Source organism: Branchiostoma lanceolatum, chromosome 8 (genome assembly GCF_035083965.1).
Source record: "Branchiostoma lanceolatum isolate klBraLanc5 chromosome 8, klBraLanc5.hap2, whole genome shotgun sequence".
NCBI classification, from domain to species: Eukaryota; Metazoa; Chordata; class Leptocardii; order Amphioxiformes; family Branchiostomatidae; genus Branchiostoma; species Branchiostoma lanceolatum.
Window position 1 is genome coordinate 19,046,068 of NC_089729.1, and position 19,553 is coordinate 19,065,620.

Genomic DNA, 19,553 nt, shown 5'->3' on the forward strand with positions numbered 1-19,553 from the left:
CAAGAGACAACACGCAACTGTATCCACAATGGTCTCTTCTCTTTTATTAGTCTATAAGAAAATAGATTAGGTGCAGTGTTATATTTGACTATTCTCCTATTAAAACTGAAATGTTAAGTGAAGTACCAATAAATCCTGAAAGTCTGAGTAAGGAATAGAAATTTATTTGGTTAAAATTGGCCAGGTGCATTTCTATCAAAGCATGATTTACTGAACTTGATTAAAAAGTTGCAAACTGTTTTAATTTTTTCTTAACATACAAGATACTAAAATCTGCTACAGTTTACTATGATTACATCTAAATCAGGCCCATATATGGTCATGATCATGTAAAAAATAAACATATGTGATTATGTATATATATGATAGTGTAAAAATATTCATCATTCAGAACATACATTTTGATAAAATGTAAAAAATGAATCTATGTGATTCCATTAACAAAAGTTCTGTTGAAAAGACACTAGGCTGTAAGTGCACACAGTGATTTAAAACATTCAATCATTTCCTTTGGCTTACTGATATAGCTAGAAGTGGGAAATAGTGAAGACTCTTTGATGTAGTAACTTCAGTTTGACCTTACACATGTGCCTGCTGAGACCGACTTTTGGTACAAATTTGGCACTGAACACGAGGTATTAGGTAGTAGAACTGTAACAGTTTTACCTTTTAAATCAGCCAAAAGTTGCAAACTGCTTTCACATTTTTTTAAAAGATACAAGATACTAAAGTCTGCTACAGTCTACTACGATTACATCCAAATCAGGCCCATATATGGTCATGATCATATAAGATATCAATTCATGATAATGTAAAAATATTCATTTGATAAAATGTTTTTCCTCATCTAGTACTGAACACGAGGTTAAGTAGCACTTTGTAAGATTATAGTAGAACCGTTTTACTTTTTGAATCAGCCAAAAGTAGCAAATTGCTTTTACATTTTTTACAAAGATACAAGATGTAAAAGTCTGCTACAGTCTACTACGATAAGATCCAAATCAGGCCCATATATGGTCTTGATCATATAAGATATCAATACATGATAATGTAAAAATAGTCATCATACAGAACATACATTTTGATAAAATGTAGATTTCTATTTTCCTCGTTTAGTACTGAACAGTTTAGGAAGCACTTTGTAAGAGTATTTCCTATCTTGTATGTAACATGAGGTTAGGTAGTACTTTGTAAGAGTATTTCCCTATTTTGTAAGTAACACAAGGTTACGTAGCACTTTGTAAGAGTACTTCCCCGTCAGAGGAAGTGAAGAAGGTGTGAACTCTCTTGGACACCTCTGGACCGATTCGCCTGCAGGTGGCCAATACACCAGCTCCCCTTCTCACCTAAACGAGAAAAGAAGAACACATAATTACAACATTGTCTAATTCTTCGGTTCCATTTCCAATCCGGGGCTCGGCCGGGCGGCTTGTGGGATGCGATAACGCTTTGCTACGGCTCGCATTTTTGGCCCTACTCTTCTCGATAAGTGTATTGGGTTCCTTTTACGTGCAGAGGTTTGACGCTTGAGGCTTATGCCTGAAGCTCTCTCATACACGGGGCCACTGGCTTTACGTCACCATCTGAAATGACGAATGCAATCCCTTACAACATGTCTGAGCTGGAGTCCACCCCTGGTCGAACTCTGGCTCTAGGATCCACGGAATTTGATCCAGATCGTGAAGCAGCGGGGTTGCGTTACCACACGGGCCCCAGATCGGAAATGGGAACGAAGCATTACAAGGACCTTATTTTCTTGTAAAAAAACAGAGTATACTCAATGCAAGTTGAGTCTTTATATTTCTTACCATGATGTCTTTAAGGAGCAATTGTGCCTCTTGTTCTGTAGAACACCTTTGATATGCCTGTAAACAATGAGAATTCAATAGATTAATTTCTTTAATGGCAGAAAGTTGGAGCAATTAACATGTTCATCCAGATTAAAACTTCCTTCACTGGTTATATTGATACATACTGTGATTCTTGATTTGTTAACTGTATCTCAATTTTAGCCAATTTAATGGTCACTGGCTAACTGCTAAAATTTCATCATAGGATATATTTGATCACTAACATTTAAGACAGTGATGTTTGTTCCCACCGTGAAAATGAAGTGCTGACTGACCTACTCCATTGTCCCACAACCACTGTATTTTCCTGCCACTATTTCAAAGTGATATACAGTAAACTGTGCAAGGTAGATTTGAGGCACTTCTGAAGTGCCTAGAGGGCTGCCAAAAGCATTGAAACGTACACTGAAACAACTTTAAGGCTTCATTGAAAGTGCTTTACCAAACTTCAATCTTAAAAATTCATCTCAACTGGAAAGTCAGAAGGGTCTAGGTAAAAACCATACAAAGAAAACAGACTGTTGGAACAAAATGAAGGAGCAGCGTCATGGACATCCATGCAACCAGGGTGACAAGATGATGATGAATGTTCTACTTCTCTATGTCATACCTGTGCCGCGAAAACGTTTGATACAGATGTTACAGACCGGTTGATAACTTTTGGTTATCACATACTCAGGCTTCCATAGAATATCTAGGATGCACTTTTCTCAACTTAAGCCGCATTTCGCATTGAAATGTGTGTTTTCTCGGGTGGGTATGACATAGATAAAGTACAACACGGTGTATTCCTCATCACCTTCGGTCCATTAACCCTCCCGTGGGTTGGACCGCCCTCTGGCCTAAAGGCGATCCTACAGTACCTGTGGTCCGAGGCTGGAACCTCGGATGATACGAAATACCCCATGTTGTATGATTTTATAAATTTGACTTTAAGGAGCATGACCTTACAAAAAATGACCTTAATCCTTAAACCTATAGCTACAGTGGCTAGGTGCCAATTGTTACCTGAAGCAGCAGCTGAGGTGAGGGGTACTCAGCCACAATGGCTGCAGACATCTCTGCACTCACATTCCTCATCTGCTCAATGTGTTTTGACCACACCTTCAGCAGGCCACGCCCATCCTTGTCCACCTTCACACTGCTACCACTCGTCTCAATGTGAAATGAGAAGCTTGATTGTTCTCTGAGCCGTCTGTGGTCAAAAAGAGAATGTAGCATGAAGAGCATTACATACACATGTTATCATCTCCTACCTGCCCTTGGGTAGGCCTTAGGCATGTAGGTACAGCTCGAAATACTGGGTGCCTGTGTAATATAGTGCATATCAAATATGTGTAAGCAGATGTGTGTAGGCAGAGGACTCCCTTTAGCTTACGGAGAAATGGACATGGAGTATGACTAAGGCTGTGCAAGGCCGTGCAATACGGCACAAGGTTGTCCATTCCACCTGAGACTTGCTACTTCCTTCATCATGTCCCTTTGTGATTTGTCTTGTGACTCAGTCTGTCAGGGAGGATGTCTATTGTCACATATAAAATGAGTAACCGAGTGTGTTAAGCAAGACAGACTGGGATAAGGATAGAGAGGAGAGGACATGCAGAGTGACTTGGAATAAAGATCTGTCCCATCGGCCACGGCAACAACTGGAGTCTGTCTTCACTTTCCACCGGAGAAACTCTCTCTGCTATTTCCTTCAACACGTGTGCACCTTGGTGCACCCAAAATTGGAGCTGTGCACCTAATTTTGGACTGTGGGTGCACCAGTGCACCTACAATGTACATGTAGATATTCTTATAGAGTAAAGGTGCTATTGTACACTAGTGTACAGCTACAGCATGTTCTTGAAATCTAGCAAAAATATACAAATTTAATTTTGTTGAACATTGATTTATGTCATACCTGGTCCTGATTATACGGGTGTTCCGGACCGTATGATAACTTTTGAGTATCATATGAGGTTCTAGAGTTGTATCACACAGGCTTCCATAGAATATTTCGAATGCATTTCGAGCATGCCTGTTGCGCCGCCGTCGAAAGTGCGAATAGCGGATTCGGAGGTTAGAATCAATGTTGTTACAGTTTTGTGTTCGAGGACACAAAACTCCCTCAATTTCGCAATCGAAATGTGTGTTTGTTCGGGTGGGTATGACATAAATAAAATACAACACGGTGTATTCCACATCACCCTCGGTTCCAGCCCTCCAGGGGTCGGATCGCCCTCCGGCCTAGGGCGATCCGACCCTAAAATAATTTTCATTTTAATTTGAAAAAAAAAAAAAAACACAAAGTACATAACACTTCAATGAAATCTTGGTGAATTGTAATTCTTAAAACAACTGTGTTGCTTACTTGAACGGGGCTTCTGCCACAGCTTTGGAGTACATCCTCACTAAGTCAGCCATTTCCTGTGGTTCCTCCAACAGCTTAACATTGACACTTTGCCACAACTGGAGATCCACAAGAACCTGAGAACACAACATGGCTATCAGTTACAGTAACATACAATGTTTTAAGAATGCCTGAATATTTCTAAAAAGTTCATTTGGCCAAAGCAAGTGTTTGAACTCAAATCTGATACAGAAAACAGATTGAAGTAACTGTTGCTTCGTACAGATCAAGGGTTTTGTTGTGCAGATTTGAGTAATCATAGTCTAAGACATCTTATTCTATGTCATGACACCATATTTCGGAAAAAGGCTGCAATACAAGATCTCTATCCTAACTTAGCATTAACAATGTATGGTAATGTTCCTTTTCAGTTATAATGCTCATATGCATGAGCATATTTCTGGCAGAATTTCGAAATACATTAATTAAAGAGAATTAAAAATATTCCGTACAAATCAACAAATCAATTTCTTTCATTACCTCATCTACTTCCCTTCTTGAAATGTTACGTTCTTTCTTCCTTTTCTTTTTCTTCTTCTCCTTGCTCTCCTCAGTCATCACATTGTTGTTTTGGACTTTACCGGTATCCCTGAACTGTTTTTGAGGTACATGTAGGGCGCTGAAATGCAAAATGAAAAATTCATCATTATTTTGATCTTAATAAAAGTATTTTTCCAAAAAGTTCTATACTGGTCAATAGTGCAGTACTTTTTTTTATTTTTTAAGTATACGCACAGACAAATTTGTAGAACTGAAATATAAAGTCTAAAATCTTAAAGAAAGTATGCATCCCTTTTCCACTGGTCTTGAACACATTTTTAGCAGGATACATTCAAATTTATTGCCTTCCTTCTCTTTTCTCCAGGTAATTTTGCTAAAATCAAGGACCAAAGCGGTAACACAACTCCGCTGCTTTGCCATCTGGATCAAATTCCGTGGATCCTAGGGCCCAAGTTCGATCCTAGGGGCCAACTCCAGCTCAGACATGTTGTAAGGGATTGCATTCGTCATTTCGGATGGTGACCTGAAGCCGGCGGCCCCATGTATGAGGAAGCTACAGGCATTTAAGCCTCAAGCGTCAAACCTCTGCATGTAAAAGAACCCAACACACTTAACAAGAGTAGGAGTGACCTGGTGTGCTTGGCCAAAAACAAGAGCTGTAGCGAAGCCGCATTGAACTACCACTATAGTAAGTACTAGCTACTTGAAAAAGCAACATACTTCACCTTAAATGAGGATGCCTTGAAACGAAACAAGCAGGGACTTCTTATAATGCCATTCCTTATATCCATAAAAGATTCTCTTGTTTACCCTGCTGGCATCATCTCTGCAAACTTGAGAATTGCCTAGGACAAGTTACAAACGTCTCAAATTGGCAGGTATTGTTGGGTTCCTGGCTTGATTGAGCAAGGGTTTGAGGTTCTCTTAAATTTGTCCTGGCAATAATCTCAAATAAGGTACCCATCATGACTTTCACTACCAACATGGAGATAAGAGTCAGAAGCAAACAGCAACAAGTGTCTGCAACGATATGTACAGGCGTCTGACCTGGCTTGGCCATGCTACAAGGCTCGCGCCTGGCAAACCAAGTCCTGCAGTGGAACCCACAAGAGAAGAGATGCAGAGGTTGCCCTAGGATGAATTACAAACATGCGATAGAAGAGAGACTTCAAAACAGTCAACCCGAACTGGAGGGATGTAAGGGGGATGGGTGCTGACCGAACCTGCTGGGCCAACTTAACTGCCTCAGTGTTGGACGACACAGGAGCCCCTATATGTAAGTAAGTCTGTGACTTTGGTAATGACTTGTGATGCCTTTTGAATTTTGAAATTCTTAAAAAGAGCATACTTTATTCGAGAAAATCTGGCTTAAAACTGTAAGTACATTCCAATGATTATTTATATGCATCAAAGTTTAACTCGTCTTTCACACTTACATGAACTCCAAGTGCTTTTCCAGCCCTAGCACTATCAGAGTAACTTTCTTCCTTGGATATCTGGTTTTCACCCCATGGACATATGACTGCAAAGTCTCATGGTTCTCATGGTATCCTTGCTGCTTCTGCATGAGATACAACAAAACATGTCATCTAAGTCATAGTGTCACAAATGCAGGGTTCTTATAATTTTTTCAGAGCAACTGGCTCTCCCATCCACGTGCAGCCCCATCCGGGCCCCATATGATGGGGAATAAAAGACGCTAAATTGAACAGATAAAGATTATGAAGGGTTCTAGACTTCTAGTGTTCTCCTCAGAAAGACCCCCCCCCCCCCCCCATGCTGGTTTAAAAACAGATGAGTGAAGAGCATAGGGGGTGCAAATCACAACTATAATGCTGGCAAGAGCACTGAAATGTTTGCTGTAATCAAATTATTACAGCATGTTCCCTAATACTCCCCACACAACAGGAGTGACTCATACTTTTTTAAATCCCATTTCTGCATGTCCTTACCTGTTTGTAGTTATACACCAGACGTACGAAGTCATCAACAGGAACATACACCAGGGTCTCATCTTCTTCTGTGTCTTTGGTACTGACAGAACCAAGCTGCAACATAGGAGTAATTTTCGTTGATAAAAATCAAGACACTTTGAGGCCTGAAAGACATACAAAAAGTACAAATGCAACAAGGCTCAAAATACACGGTACATGACTTGTTCAATTTTGTGCACCCGAAATTGGAGCTGTGCACCTAATTTTTGACTATTGGTGAGCCAGTGTACCTAAACATCTGTGAAGGGTTAAGTACAGTTTTGCACTATATTGTACACTACTATACAGCATATTCTTGACATCTAGGTGTTGGAAAGAAATAAGATAACCTTTGTTGAATCACTTGCTTAGGACTTTTTATGTTGCCATAGAACTCCAGTTAATTAGTCTTATGTACTGCTGGTGCAATGGCCTAGTGGGTAGAGTGTTCGCCTTGCACACAGTAGGTTGTGAGTTCGATCCCCGGTCGGGTCATACAAAAGACTCTAAAAATGGTACATACTGCTTTCTTTGCATTTGGGAAAACAGTATGGAAGTTTAAAACACACATCACTACCAGCGCATCAGCCCCCTGCTGTAGTGACCGAAGGGCTACAGAAATGGAGATGGCGCCACCCAATGGCATATGCATCTTTCAAGACGTCTGGGATACTAATTGCACCCAACAATGCACTTTTAGGTTAGGTGCCACCACTAACTTTTAGGTTAGGTGCCCACAAATGAATTTCGAGCCCTAATACATACCATGTATTGCAATGGTGGCCCACGTCAGCCACAGGCAAAGAAAAAGGGTCATGGGTTGCTTGCATACCCTACCCTACATGTATGTACAGACTTTGCTCACAACAAACTAACCTGTGCATCTTCTCCAAAGTCATGTCGAGTGACAGTTCTCCTCCAGGTGACACTATAAGGGACTGGCTGGTCCACTATCTGGACTTTGCATCCTGACTCAACTACAGGGCACAGAATCCAGTCTCCACACTCAGACGCTAGTTGTCTATCAAGAACCACTGTGATGTACTGACAACAGGAGAGAGAAAACATAAAAACTCATTGTAGATAAAGGAAAGCTACACAAAAAATTAAAAATCCACCATGCTATGCTTAATATATTCCATAGCAAAGTTCTTATTTCAAGACAGTTGTTTCATATAAGGCCGTCATAGTTCTTTGATTTTCCTCTGATTGCAACTTATGCCGTGCTAACGCCTTCTCACCTGATAATTGAATTATATGACGTCAGTGTTCTAGATTTTTCACCTGATGATTGAATTACATGACGTAAGTGTTCAGTGTACCATAATTTTTAGGTGAGAAGGCACCAGCACGGCAAAAGTTGCAAACGGTACTACGTGGAAAATCGAAGCACTATGACGGACTTATGTGAAACAACTTGAAGTAAGGCTTTGGAAAATATAATCTGTCTTAACCCTATCCAGACTGGGGGGGGGGGGGGCTAAAAGTGCCCGCACCAACTTTGACATCGTATTACTGCCAAACGATGTATGCTAGGACAACCAAACTTGGTGACTTTTCCTAAAATTTTGTTGGCAACAATTTTATAATAATGGTTCAAGTTTATCATTTTTTCATGTTGCCATGGCAACGGGTTTCTGACTGGCATTTTATGCAAAAATCATTAATATTTTGAAAACAACGATATTTCTCGGGTTTTCTTGCACAACTACACTAGTTTTCCTTCATGTATAACATAACATGTAATTAGACTTAACTTTCCTGATTTAATATTCATAATTTATGCTAATTTCGTGACGTAATCAGCCAAAATCCAAGATGGCGGACTATATCACTATTTCAGGTATCAGCAGGCTTTTTCGTCCTTAAAATCGTCAATACCTGACATTTTCTTTATCAGAAACATTCAGATTAACATTTTTAGTCTATTTTCAGCGTCCTTTGGGGTCATAAGTGGAAAAAAAGGATTTTTAAAATTTCAAAATGGCCGATCCAAGATGGCGGATCCCAAGAGATCGCTAACAACAAATGACGCCATTCTGTGACGTCATTTTGCGTCAACGTATCTACCATTAATATTGACGTTGTATGTCTTTGCATACCTTAAAATGAATAATACAAACCGTTTTGTTTAATTCCTTTAGATATTACGGGAATTCCCTATTTAGCCAATAAAATCACATTGATGACGTCATAATTACGTCATATCACGTCATAACGTCACCAAAATTACAAGAATTATAAAACTTGACGTGAATATCACTCCCTACAAATTTGGTGATGATACATCATACCGTTCGGAAATTATGAGGGGGGGTCCCCCCCCAGTCCCAGATATACCAAAAAAGCCCAGTCTGGATAGGGTTAAGCAATAATAGCATAGTAGGATTTTCAATTTTGTTTGTAGCTTTCCTTTAACACACACTATGATGTAAGATATATGTCTTCACCATGAATAGCCGATCATATGAAGACGGAATATCATTTTATTTGGTAATGTATCCCTGGTGACATTGAATGCTTCTAACTGATGATTTCATCATACTTAAATACTGCAAAATGCAGAAATGTTTGCAGTGGTTTTATGCTTGCAGTTTTCATGGTTTACTAAGCTCTTTGCTGCAAACTTACATGTAAACCCACAGCAAAATTTTTTCCCTCCTACGTTCTCATAATAACTCTGGTCTCACACACAAATTTAAAACCACGGTAACCGCAAACAATCCATTTTCTCCCTAACGTGAAATTGAAACCATGCAAACTTAAATGCACATTTACTGGTAACAGTACCTTTAAACATTCTCCAGGCCTCATCCTTTTGATGGCTTCTTTTTCTGCCTGTAAAACAGCAAGGAAGAACATGTTCTCAAAACTAATGGCGGTTATACCGACTATATAGATACAGATACAAGTATCGGCTCATTTGTACAGCGTTTGCCGATTTTTAGCGCACCTTCTTAGTCAACTTGTCGAGGATTTTTTACCAAATTTGGTGCAGTTATCCGGCATTGGTGACAATGCGCCGTGCAGATATGCAGAGTCACTAACAATGCAGAGAATAGGAACCGTTTTGGAAATTTGGTGCAATTAAATGGAATGTGCGTTTATCCGGGGTGCAATTAAGTGGCTTCGTGTGTACTATACATGATGTCAAGAAAATCCTCTATGGTAAACATATTACCCGTTTCTTTGCTGCTTCCATCTCCTTCATTTTCTTCTTTGTTCCTCTCTCTTGTTCCTTCCCTCCCTTTTTTCTCTGCCTTTCCTGCTCCTTCCCCTGCTTCTTTAACTAAGAAAAATATAAAAATATCAAAAGCCAGATTAGATGAGAAATATTTGTTTCAATAAAATCTAATCAAAAGCTTTGAAATCAAGAATTTCATCATCTCTTTTTTCAAATACTGGAATTTACTTCATCTTCATGGTAGCAAATTTTCACGTTGTAAGGAAAATTGACATTTTCACTGAACTTAAACTTCACGATGGTGGTAAGTGATTTACAGAACGGATGTGTGATGGAATCATAAATAATAACAACAGTTTTTTTTCAGTCAGAGATGATAAGTTCATGGTACAGAGGTGACTGTGAAAACCGTGAACATAAAGTTACAGTGAAAGAAACAAGACTTACAGTAAAAAAAATATGTAAGGTCTACAAATTTATAGATATTTTATAAAATTCTGACCAAAGCTTGTCTTTTCCTTTCTTGAATCTCCTCAGGACTCTTTCTCTTTCCTTTGTTCTTGGAGCCTTGAGGGTCTGCCTCATCCTTTCTTTGACTGCTACAAGTCAAACCACTTTCTCCAATCTTCACAATATCCCTCAGGATGGCACTTCTCGGTTCAGGAGTTACAGTGCTTGACTTGCCAGTTGTCTTAGAGCCTCTTTCATCTGATGAGCAACATTTTGTTGAGCTTTTGTCATTTGCAGATGCTACTCTTGCTGGTTGGGAGGAAATGCTGGATGCTACTCTGGCTAGTTTGGAGTCGTATGAGAGAGGCCTTTTCCATTCATCCTCTGCATCACTGGCACAGTAGCTACTATCACTGTCACTAGAGATGGTGTTGACAGAGGAGGCCATAGGAATTTTCCACGAGAAAGCCTTCTTAACACTTGGCTTAGCTTCTTCTCTTTGAAGCTTTCTTGGAGGAGTTGGATCATCTTCTGATTCCGAGCTCGACAGGTCCTTTAATTTTGCATGTCTTTTGAATGGATTGCACTTCAAGTTCATGTTCATTGGGGATGATTTCGAGCCCACTGATACTACATCATCAGCAAAATAGTCACTGGACTTGGAGGGTGAGTTGTCACCTTTCTTCTCTGTGGACTCAGTGGAGTTTACTGCATGTCTCTTGTTTCCTGTCAATGCATCAATGCTAGCGTTAACTAAAGGTTTATCCTGTTTCGTTGGGACCACATGTTTCTTGCTCTTGAAATGCCTGCAAACAATGAAGCATGCTGTAAGTAGTGCTACATACCTAAACGAAACATCAGGTACAGGGTACTAGGTTCTTACCGCCAAACTCCCTTGGCCTTGCTATCAGTACTGTGTACTGGTACGCAGCACTAGCTGTAAGTTCTAAAATCATACTTGCATACTTTGTTTCCTGACAATAGTGACATTCTGTTAACATAGCATTTAGTGAAAACTTTTATATCAAATATAGAGCATTTCAAAAGATGTCTAATGTTATCATAATAAGGAGTTACATGTAACTGACAGGCTATGGAATTTGCCAGAATCACTAAAGTATTTCCTCAGTTAATTTCTATGATAACAACGTCAGTCAAGGGGGCAGATTATAGCAATCTTTCACACAATCACAAATAAGAATGTGCAGTAAATGAAGTTGCAATAAATAAACAATGGAATTTTACTAGAGTAACCTGACATTATAAGCTAGTTCACAGTTTCTACTACGCATGTGCAACAAAGGTGAAGGCCCTCGAGACGTATTTAAAACCCGCCTGGGCGTTGTTATGCAAATCGAGATGAGTACTGTTTACAAGCCGGGAGTCTTGACACTTTTGACACCGCACATGCGTATTAGCAACTGTGAACTACTCTCATCTCCCAAATAAACATACCCCCCGGAATAAACATACCCCCCGGACAAATCTTCAAAATCTAATAAACGTACCCCCCGGAATAAACATACCCCCCGGAAAATGACCAAATTGACACGTAAACTGTGTCCATGCTACTTCTGTCCTAAGCAGGTAGGTTCTTTTTATTCATTTATGACTGATTTATCTATTCAGATTTACCACATTTGTGGAAAGATTAGTCGCCAAACTTCTCAACTTCACTTGGATGGGCAACACCTTCAGAGTCTACTCTTTTTTCACACAAATGTATCAGCATTTAGAACTTGAACAGAAAATTATGATATCCTGAATATATGCTCAGTAAAAGAATTGCTTATTTGTAAAAGCCGTATAGACAGGACGAACTATGACATGTCTATGATGTTATTTTTTTAATATCTCAACTTGCCATTTATCGTGTTATGCATTGCATGTAGAAACAGATTTGTAAACTGTATGCTTTTCATAAATAATGTTAAGGACATTACCATATATTGTCCTTGGTTGTGTCGTTGCAATCCAAATAATTTCAAATCCAAAAATTACCCTTTTATGTAGAAAAGAAAACTTTCATTTTGAGAGACTAAATTGTCAACAAATTTGTTGTTTAGATACAGAAACCACAAGCTTGTACAATGTTGCCAAAAACCACAGGGTTCTCATGTTGCACATCAAAGCCTGAGCTAGACGGAGCGGCGTCAGAACAAGCCCTCCCAGACAGTAAGGGGCGGGGCTAACAGAAGCTACAGGCAAACTTCTTGGAAAGCCCTGGCATTCTCTCTGTAGGGGAGCAATCTTTTTAAAAGCATTTTTTATGTAATAATAACCGTGACTAGATTGCAATTTAATTGTGTATAGACTTTATTTTACAAAATTCTCTTTGTTGAAACTCTATACAGTTTGGTCTAAGGCAAAGGAGTTTTATTTGTAGATCCAAAAAAAAAAAGTGTCCCCTTCGTCGAGGTGAGCTCTTCCATGCAAGAGAAGCTTTCCCACGGACTCACGGCCGTGCGTCTTTACTGTGGCGATTTTCGAAGGACTAAATGTTCATGTTTGTGGTAGGATTGAAACCTTTTGGTATATTTTGAAAGTGATTATACAGTTGTTAATACTAAGACACAATTTTTACGTGGTGTTTTTAAATTGTCAAAGTTTTGGCTCCTTGATCTCACGTGAGTAATCTTACATGCGTACTTGAAACAGACGGTGCGCTGCTGGCATATTCATGTAATTTGTTTTCTGATCAGCGTGCTATGATTTACGATGTAAATAGAGACTGTCAAAGTTGTGTATATGAAAAATACATTTCAAAACTTCAGTGTGCCGTCTTATTTTCCCCTAATAACAACGTTTAATTTGTAGCAAGATCGACCGATGTGTAACGTTAAGTACCGCCAGAATTTCACAAAGATGCCGGGTCATTGTAGCGGCGGGGAAATCGACGTCATTTGGTCTAAAAGTAGCAATTTAGGAGCAAAAATATCGGGGAAATATGGGGAAAATACTTAACTTTCGTCATATAGGGGATCTCTGGTAAGCAAAGTCCCAATGTATTTTCAAAAAAAACAATAAACGTACTGTCCAAAATAAGAACGTACTGGGTGGATTTTGAGGCTGAAAAAAATAAACGTACCGGTACGTTTATTTGGGAGATGAGAGTATAGATATATGAGCTTACTTACCATTCTTTCTTGGCTGATTTAAACTTCAGCCAAGCTGATGGATTAGTTGAACGCCTTGCTGACGCTGGCAGGTTAAACAAAGTGGGCACATAATCCGGATTGGCCGGGTCTGTTGAACGTTTCCCTGCAATACAAGAAGCAACGAGGTCAATATTTTTCATATGTCCTCATTGTGGACATGTTTTATGTACGCTGTCTCAACATGCTTAAAACAGACATTTGTAGATGTATTCATTAATAACTTGGGTTGTATATATATTTCTGGCAAATATATATATCGACGCTGTATATACCAGATATCATTTATAAGCCAGGCATCTCAAACCACCCCCTCCCACGCCCTTACATTTACAGCAATATAACATTATTTTAACGTTAAACCAATAAAATGGTATTGCGACCTCACAATTCAAGATGGCGGCCACTGCACATGCCAACGGATCCAACAAAGGTTTTGCTACGCAAACCTTTAATTTAGGCCGTGACATCACCACGTATCGGTGAGAGGGGGGAAACAACAATAAGACATCGTTTATTTGGGTTCAAGATGGAACGCATGTAATGACCTCTAATGACCTCTCCTCTCGATGTCGACCAGAATACGACTATATACAGTCAAACCTGTCTATAGCGGTCACTCAAGGGACTGTCGAAAACTGGCCGCTAAGGACAGGTGGCCGCTATGGAGAAAAGGTCAATTAATTGACCTCGAGGGACACATGTTTTCAGTACCAACTGAGATACATTTATTCACCGCACAGTACACATGTAAACATTGCATATAGGGGTGGATACCGGTTCGGCTCGATCAGGTTCGAGTTCAGGTTCAGGTCCAAAGGTTTAGGTTCAGGTCCGGACCTGAACCTAAACCTGATCCTGTCTAGATGATATCTTACTCTTAATAATCTTACATTTTATCAAATTAACCCAATTTCAATGTTAACCTTATTTTTGATGCCTTCTTTGTCAATACAGAGAGGAGACACAGAGCACTAACAGGCAGATAGAAGATACAAGACACTTTCATTTTCAACAAACGTCTTTGCTCAGAGATCTCAAAAAGTCAACTAAACAAAAAATCACTCCAGACTAACTTTTAGACCTAGGAGCACTGTGCTCCTAACTCAAAAAAGTTAGGAGCACCAGCAAAAATCTAGGAGCACCACTACAAAAAGTTGGAAGAACAAGCAAAAGTCTTGGCCATACCAAATAATATAAATAATAATACTCCTATTAACAACCGGGAATAAAATATTTGAATAGATCATAAAAGATAAAAGCCTACATTGATGCTGCAGAACAATTGGCAATTCAAGTTATTCAATACCTTCCTGCATACTAAATGATACTAGTATGAGGGATTTTTAGAAAAATTGGGCATAGGTTCCCGGCTGGCCCCAATCCGGGGGCCACGGTGCCTCAAGTTCAACAAGTTGAAAAATACACAATGGCATTTTTTACTTGGAACAAGGCAAGTAATGATTCACATAACCTTGAATGATAAATAAATAGATAACTCTTAAATGTATCTATTGGTTTCATGACCAAAACAAATAAAGTCACATTCCATAATTTGAAACTTTTCTGCTGCCATCAAGTTCAACATTTTTACAGGCATTTTTTTCACCGCCACCCTCTGTCTACAAATAATCCAAAATACTTTAATATCCTTGAAATTCTTGCTCAATAGGATCAAAAATTATCTGTTTGTTCGGTTCCTTTGAAACGCACAGTTCAAACTTCGCGCGTCAGGACCGCGGCGCCGCCATCCAATGACAGGCCGACGGCATGGAGAAAGCTTTGTAATTCGCGGCTGTAGATTCTAGACCGCAGCAGAATGAAAGTAGCACCATAATGACGGGCAGATCATGAGTTTTGAAATGATATCGGTGACAAAGGGAAAATCTAATATTTTTGGGGATAAAACTTCACTTGAATTGATTCATCGATTTTTGATCGTAAAAATTATCACTTGAACAGGTGAAAAATGACCGCAGGAAACAGGCCTTGCATTCTGCTGCGGTCTACAATCATCATGGCGGCGGTCCTGAACGCAGAGCGCACGGTTAGCGCTTTACTTTCATCGGCAAATTTCTGGCGTTTGAAACATTTTACAAATCAAACAAATACATCACAAAAGAGAGAAACTTATATCCTTTATTTCTATGGGTAACTTTGCCAATAGGAACGGATAGTTTTTGTACCGCGGGTGTGGGAACATGATAGAAAATTCACCTACGGTAGCGTTGGAATACCTAAACATTTTCAGCTTACCGCTAAGTTCTGCAGCCATTATCCTGGCGCAGATCGTAATTTTTGATTGTCGCACCGTGCGACCGTGATTTTAAATCTAGTCGCATTCTCAAAAAAACTGGTCCCATGTGCGACTCACACAGTCGCACTCACGAGCGCTGCCGGGCGGGCGGCGGCACTCTCAGACTCGGAAAAAAATATTTGTTGCATTACATGTTACTTTGTTTTGACTTCCGGGTCCAAAAAAACGGTTCACGACATTCGGTTTTTTTGAACCGGTTACCGCATGTTTTTCCGGTCCAAACCGGTCCAGTCGAACCGATATCCACCCCTAATTGCATAGGTAAGTCACATTTTAGAAGTTGGTTTGTTGTTCTTTTACTGCTATTATTGGCTTGAAAAAAAAAAAAGTATTGTATCTGCCAACTCCAAAACCCATGGCTTGCTCGAGCTTCATGTCTGAACAGACCAGCATCGTCTACTCTTGATCCTTTGCGACTGCTTCGCTGCAGGCACACCCGTCACCAAAGAGTTTTAATCATATGAAACAAAGTCCTTCGCAGCAAAATGCCACCTAGGTATTTAAGAACAGAATACATGTTGCTCAGTTGCCACTTACTGTTCGTTTTCGACCGTTTTCAAACATAAAATCGCGGCGACAGTTTCCCTTAGTCTGTTGTTGTTTATCAGCTTCTACCATTATGCTAATAGGGTACTCAGAGGAAGATCGCTCTTTTGATGGCTTTTTTTCTTTTCAAAAAATTGCAATAGCCCAAATTTCACATCATATCAATATTATTTATATTTATTTTGAAGCTTTTGGTAAAGTAATCATCCTCAGTGATACTTTGCAGCAAAATAAATTTAGCATATTATACCTCCGTAATGGTGGTGTCTAGTGGTGCGGATCGGTCCGGCCGGACCGGTTCCGGACTTGTAAAACGTTTAGGTTCAAGTCCAAAAAAACCTAAACGTCTGGAAACAAGTCCGGACTTGAACAAAAATTCTCTCACTCATACACTCCTTTTTGTTTTAAACCATCTTAAACCTTCCTTAAATCGTGAAATTTGCACTAGAAAAATATCAAAACATTGCTGTTTTTGTGTTTAGAACTGAACTTTTGTGTTAATTACTGACTGTATATAATTCCGTATATATAGTTTTCAAATTACATGTAAAATATCTGCCAATATGCAATTTTACATGTAACACGAAAAAATATTATAAAATTATTGTTCAGGTCCGGACTTTCAAGTCCGGACCTGAACCTAAACCTCTGGACTCGAGTCCGAACCTAAACCTAAACTCGGGTTTAGATCCACACCACTAGTGGTGTCTTCTGTTGACCTTTATGCTGGTGACTATCAGCGCCATTTTGAACATCGCGCTCAATTTTGGATGAATCCTCGGGGAAAACGGAAATTGGGCCGGTATTCAAACATTTCGCGAACTTACCGCATCAGGTACATGTGCGGGTTGTATTTTCCAAAAAGCTGCCATAAGATTTGTCCGGTCGAAATGCACAGAAATGGTCAATTTTGCCACGATGTACAAACGCAAGCCATGTGAAGAAAATTTTACTTGACTTCGCGTCAAACCACGGATTTTCTAACAAAGAAACAACATTCTGGTTTTCTTTATCATAATCCTATCCAGTTGAGTCCACATAAATTTGATTACTGCGTGAAAAAATGAAGATTTTGAACCCGGCGGTGGCGATGCGGCTTCTACCGGCGCGTCGTGACCGTTACCGACAGTGTTACTGTACTCGCGGGACCGAAAATTGTCTGGCCGCGACCGCGTTGGACAGGTGGCCGCTATAGCCTAATTCTTAATGCTTATGTCAATGGGAAAAATCCAAGGGACCGACAAAAAGTGACCACTATGGGCAGGTGGCCGCTATGCAAAGGTGATTGCTAATACAGGTTTGACTGTACGTCTGATTACCGACCGCGTCGTATATTGGGCGGGAAACCGTCGTGATTACGTCAATGGGATTCACATTATGATTCAGCCATACCGTCGTGTTTTGGTGGGTGCCAAAGTCGTGAAACGGGCGATCAACATAACGACTTGAGTCAGACTAAATTACGCTCCAAACTGACATTCCCGCCTGTCAGAGCACTGTGATCGACCTACCTGAAATGAAGTGGTCGCTGCAGACCCTCTCGTGGCCTTTCGGTGTCCACGCCGCCGGGCTTGTTTCCCTCCCCTCCTGAAATTCTGATCTTTTCAGGGCTCGCAGCCAGGCTGCTCTTCGTTCTGGTTCGTGTGGGATTCGGAAGAAACTTTTTGTACAGCCTTTTACCTTCCGACTGGTGCAGTTAACTGCACAACAACTCACCGGCATACCGTTAGCGTTCGTAGCGCGCGCGCTTCTCGCCTACCACCACTAAGTTCTGCCTACCATGCCGTCATCATGTGACGTAACCGTTACGTCATCGCGATACGAATTTCCAAATTTAACCTTATTTCAGTGTTATATATAACCTTAATAATAATGTCCTTGGGATTTTTTGTGCCAAAACTAATGTGTTTGTGTTTCCAGGTCTTTTTTTCCAGTTTTATCTAAAATGGAGCTGTTGTCACGGATCATCATCATCACGGATGACCAATCGGGTGAAAGACTAGAGTTCTTTTCCACCTTCCCGAGATGCATCAGCATGGTAACGCAAAATAGATTTTACGACAAATTTATCAAAAGGCGCTTTTAGCTGTTCATTGAAATACTGCACCAGTCTTGGTGTTTGTGTGTGTGTCGCTGTGTGCGTGTGTGTGCGTGTGTGCAAGTCTGTGTACAACTGCAGTGATATTTTCTGCGTTATTTGATTGATTGATGTAAGAAATATTTTGAAGCAGATATATAGCGTTATTTGTCTCATTCCATTACTTCATTACTATTAAAAACTCTGCTCAAACATTCAATAGAGAACATATAAACAATGCGTTTCCTGTTTACTTAAAAAAAAACAAGAATTTCATACTTTTTCGCTAATTATTATCTTTGAGCAAGTCATATTTATTTACCGGACAATTCGTGCTGTCATTAACTAACTATATCTATTTTGTTATACTATTGGACATGACTTTTTGGACGATATTGTCATGGTTAATGTTACGTAAGGTCAGTTTGCGCTATGTCGATGAAAAATTAGTCTCTTGATCTATTTCAGCGAGATTTAAAAAAACCATGAGCAAGTAAAGTAATAAAATTTTATCTTTACAACTGGATAAGATACATTGTAATCCAATATGTGGCATGTTCGTGCCAGGGTTGCCCAACTAGCCGGAGTCTATTACTAAGGGCAAACCCTGCAGATTCTAGGATTCATTATCTGTTTTAAATCACATGTTATAACTCAATAAATGACACATCCAAACGGACCGGTAAGATGAAGCATTCATTGGGTATTTCGCTGATTGCGTTTGAAACCCGTTATTGCTCACAGTTCCTTCTACCAACTGAAACAACACATCTCATTTCGCCATAGGGACGTCCCATTTTCGGTGTTTAAGCTAATAGATGTACAGACATTTCTAGATGTGACTCTGCTATCGTTTGTTTGTTGATATATATGGTGTCCAGAAGACTTCAGATCTAGATTGTAATGATTGCAATATATCTACCATCATTATTAATATTGTGATTTCAAAAGGGGTCTTCACAAATTATCAAAAAGACATGACAAAGCAATTGTAACTAAATATTCAGTAGATGATGCAATGAATAAGCAAAAGTGACGATGTCCTGAATAAGTAAAAGGCCAATGAATAAGTAAGAGAAATGACTGGCGTCATAGTGACGAAATCAAA

The 19,553-nt window shown here is 39.7% G+C and overlaps 2 protein-coding genes across 2 annotated transcripts; both read right to left on the reverse strand.

Moving 5' to 3' along the window:
- Window positions 1-1,075: 1,075 nt before the first annotated feature.
- On the reverse strand, window positions 1,076-4,873 carry LOC136440206 (crossover junction endonuclease EME1-like). Its single transcript, XM_066436098.1, has 5 exons — window positions 4,723-4,873; window positions 4,204-4,319; window positions 2,859-3,045; window positions 1,809-1,865; window positions 1,076-1,346 (listed from the first exon to the last, which is right to left on the reverse strand). The coding sequence occupies exons 1-5, from the start codon at window positions 4,798-4,800 to the stop codon at window positions 1,227-1,229; spliced, it is 558 nt and encodes a 185-aa protein (XP_066292195.1). The 5' UTR covers window positions 4,801-4,873; the 3' UTR covers window positions 1,076-1,226.
- Window positions 4,874-6,175: 1,302 nt separating this feature from the next.
- Window positions 6,176-18,131, reverse strand: LOC136439549 (crossover junction endonuclease EME1-like). Its single transcript, XM_066434969.1, has 8 exons — window positions 17,880-18,131; window positions 13,488-13,611; window positions 10,403-11,156; window positions 9,898-10,005; window positions 9,507-9,554; window positions 7,593-7,760; window positions 6,696-6,791; window positions 6,176-6,304 (listed from the first exon to the last, which is right to left on the reverse strand). Exons 1-8 carry the CDS (start codon window positions 18,088-18,090, stop codon window positions 6,176-6,178), a joined length of 1,638 nt encoding a protein of 545 aa, XP_066291066.1. The 5' UTR covers window positions 18,091-18,131.
- Between the last annotated feature and the right edge of the window lie 1,422 nt (window positions 18,132-19,553).

Coding starts and splice junctions, on each gene's coding strand:
- LOC136440206 (XM_066436098.1), bottom strand. CDS start 4,800: ATGACTGAGGAGAGCAAGGAGAAGAAGAAAAAGAAAAGGAAGAAAGAA. Junction 3,046..4,203: donor GTGGCAGAAGCCCCGTTCAA/GTAAGCAACACA, acceptor TTTTGACCACAG/ACGGCTCAGAGAACAATCAA. Junction 1,866..2,858: donor CACCTCAGCTGCTGCTTCAG/GTAACAATTGGC, acceptor CATTGTTTACAG/GCATATCAAAGGTGTTCTAC.
- LOC136439549 (XM_066434969.1), bottom strand. CDS start 18,090: ATGCCGGTGAGTTGTTGTGCAGTTAACTGCACCAGTCGGAAGGTAAAA. Junction 13,612..17,879: donor CAGCGACCACTTCATTTCAG/GTAGGTCGATCA, acceptor CTTGTATTGCAG/GGAAACGTTCAACAGACCCG. Junction 9,555..9,897: donor TGGAAGCAGCAAAGAAACGG/GTAATATGTTTA, acceptor GCTGTTTTACAG/GCAGAAAAAGAAGCCATCAA.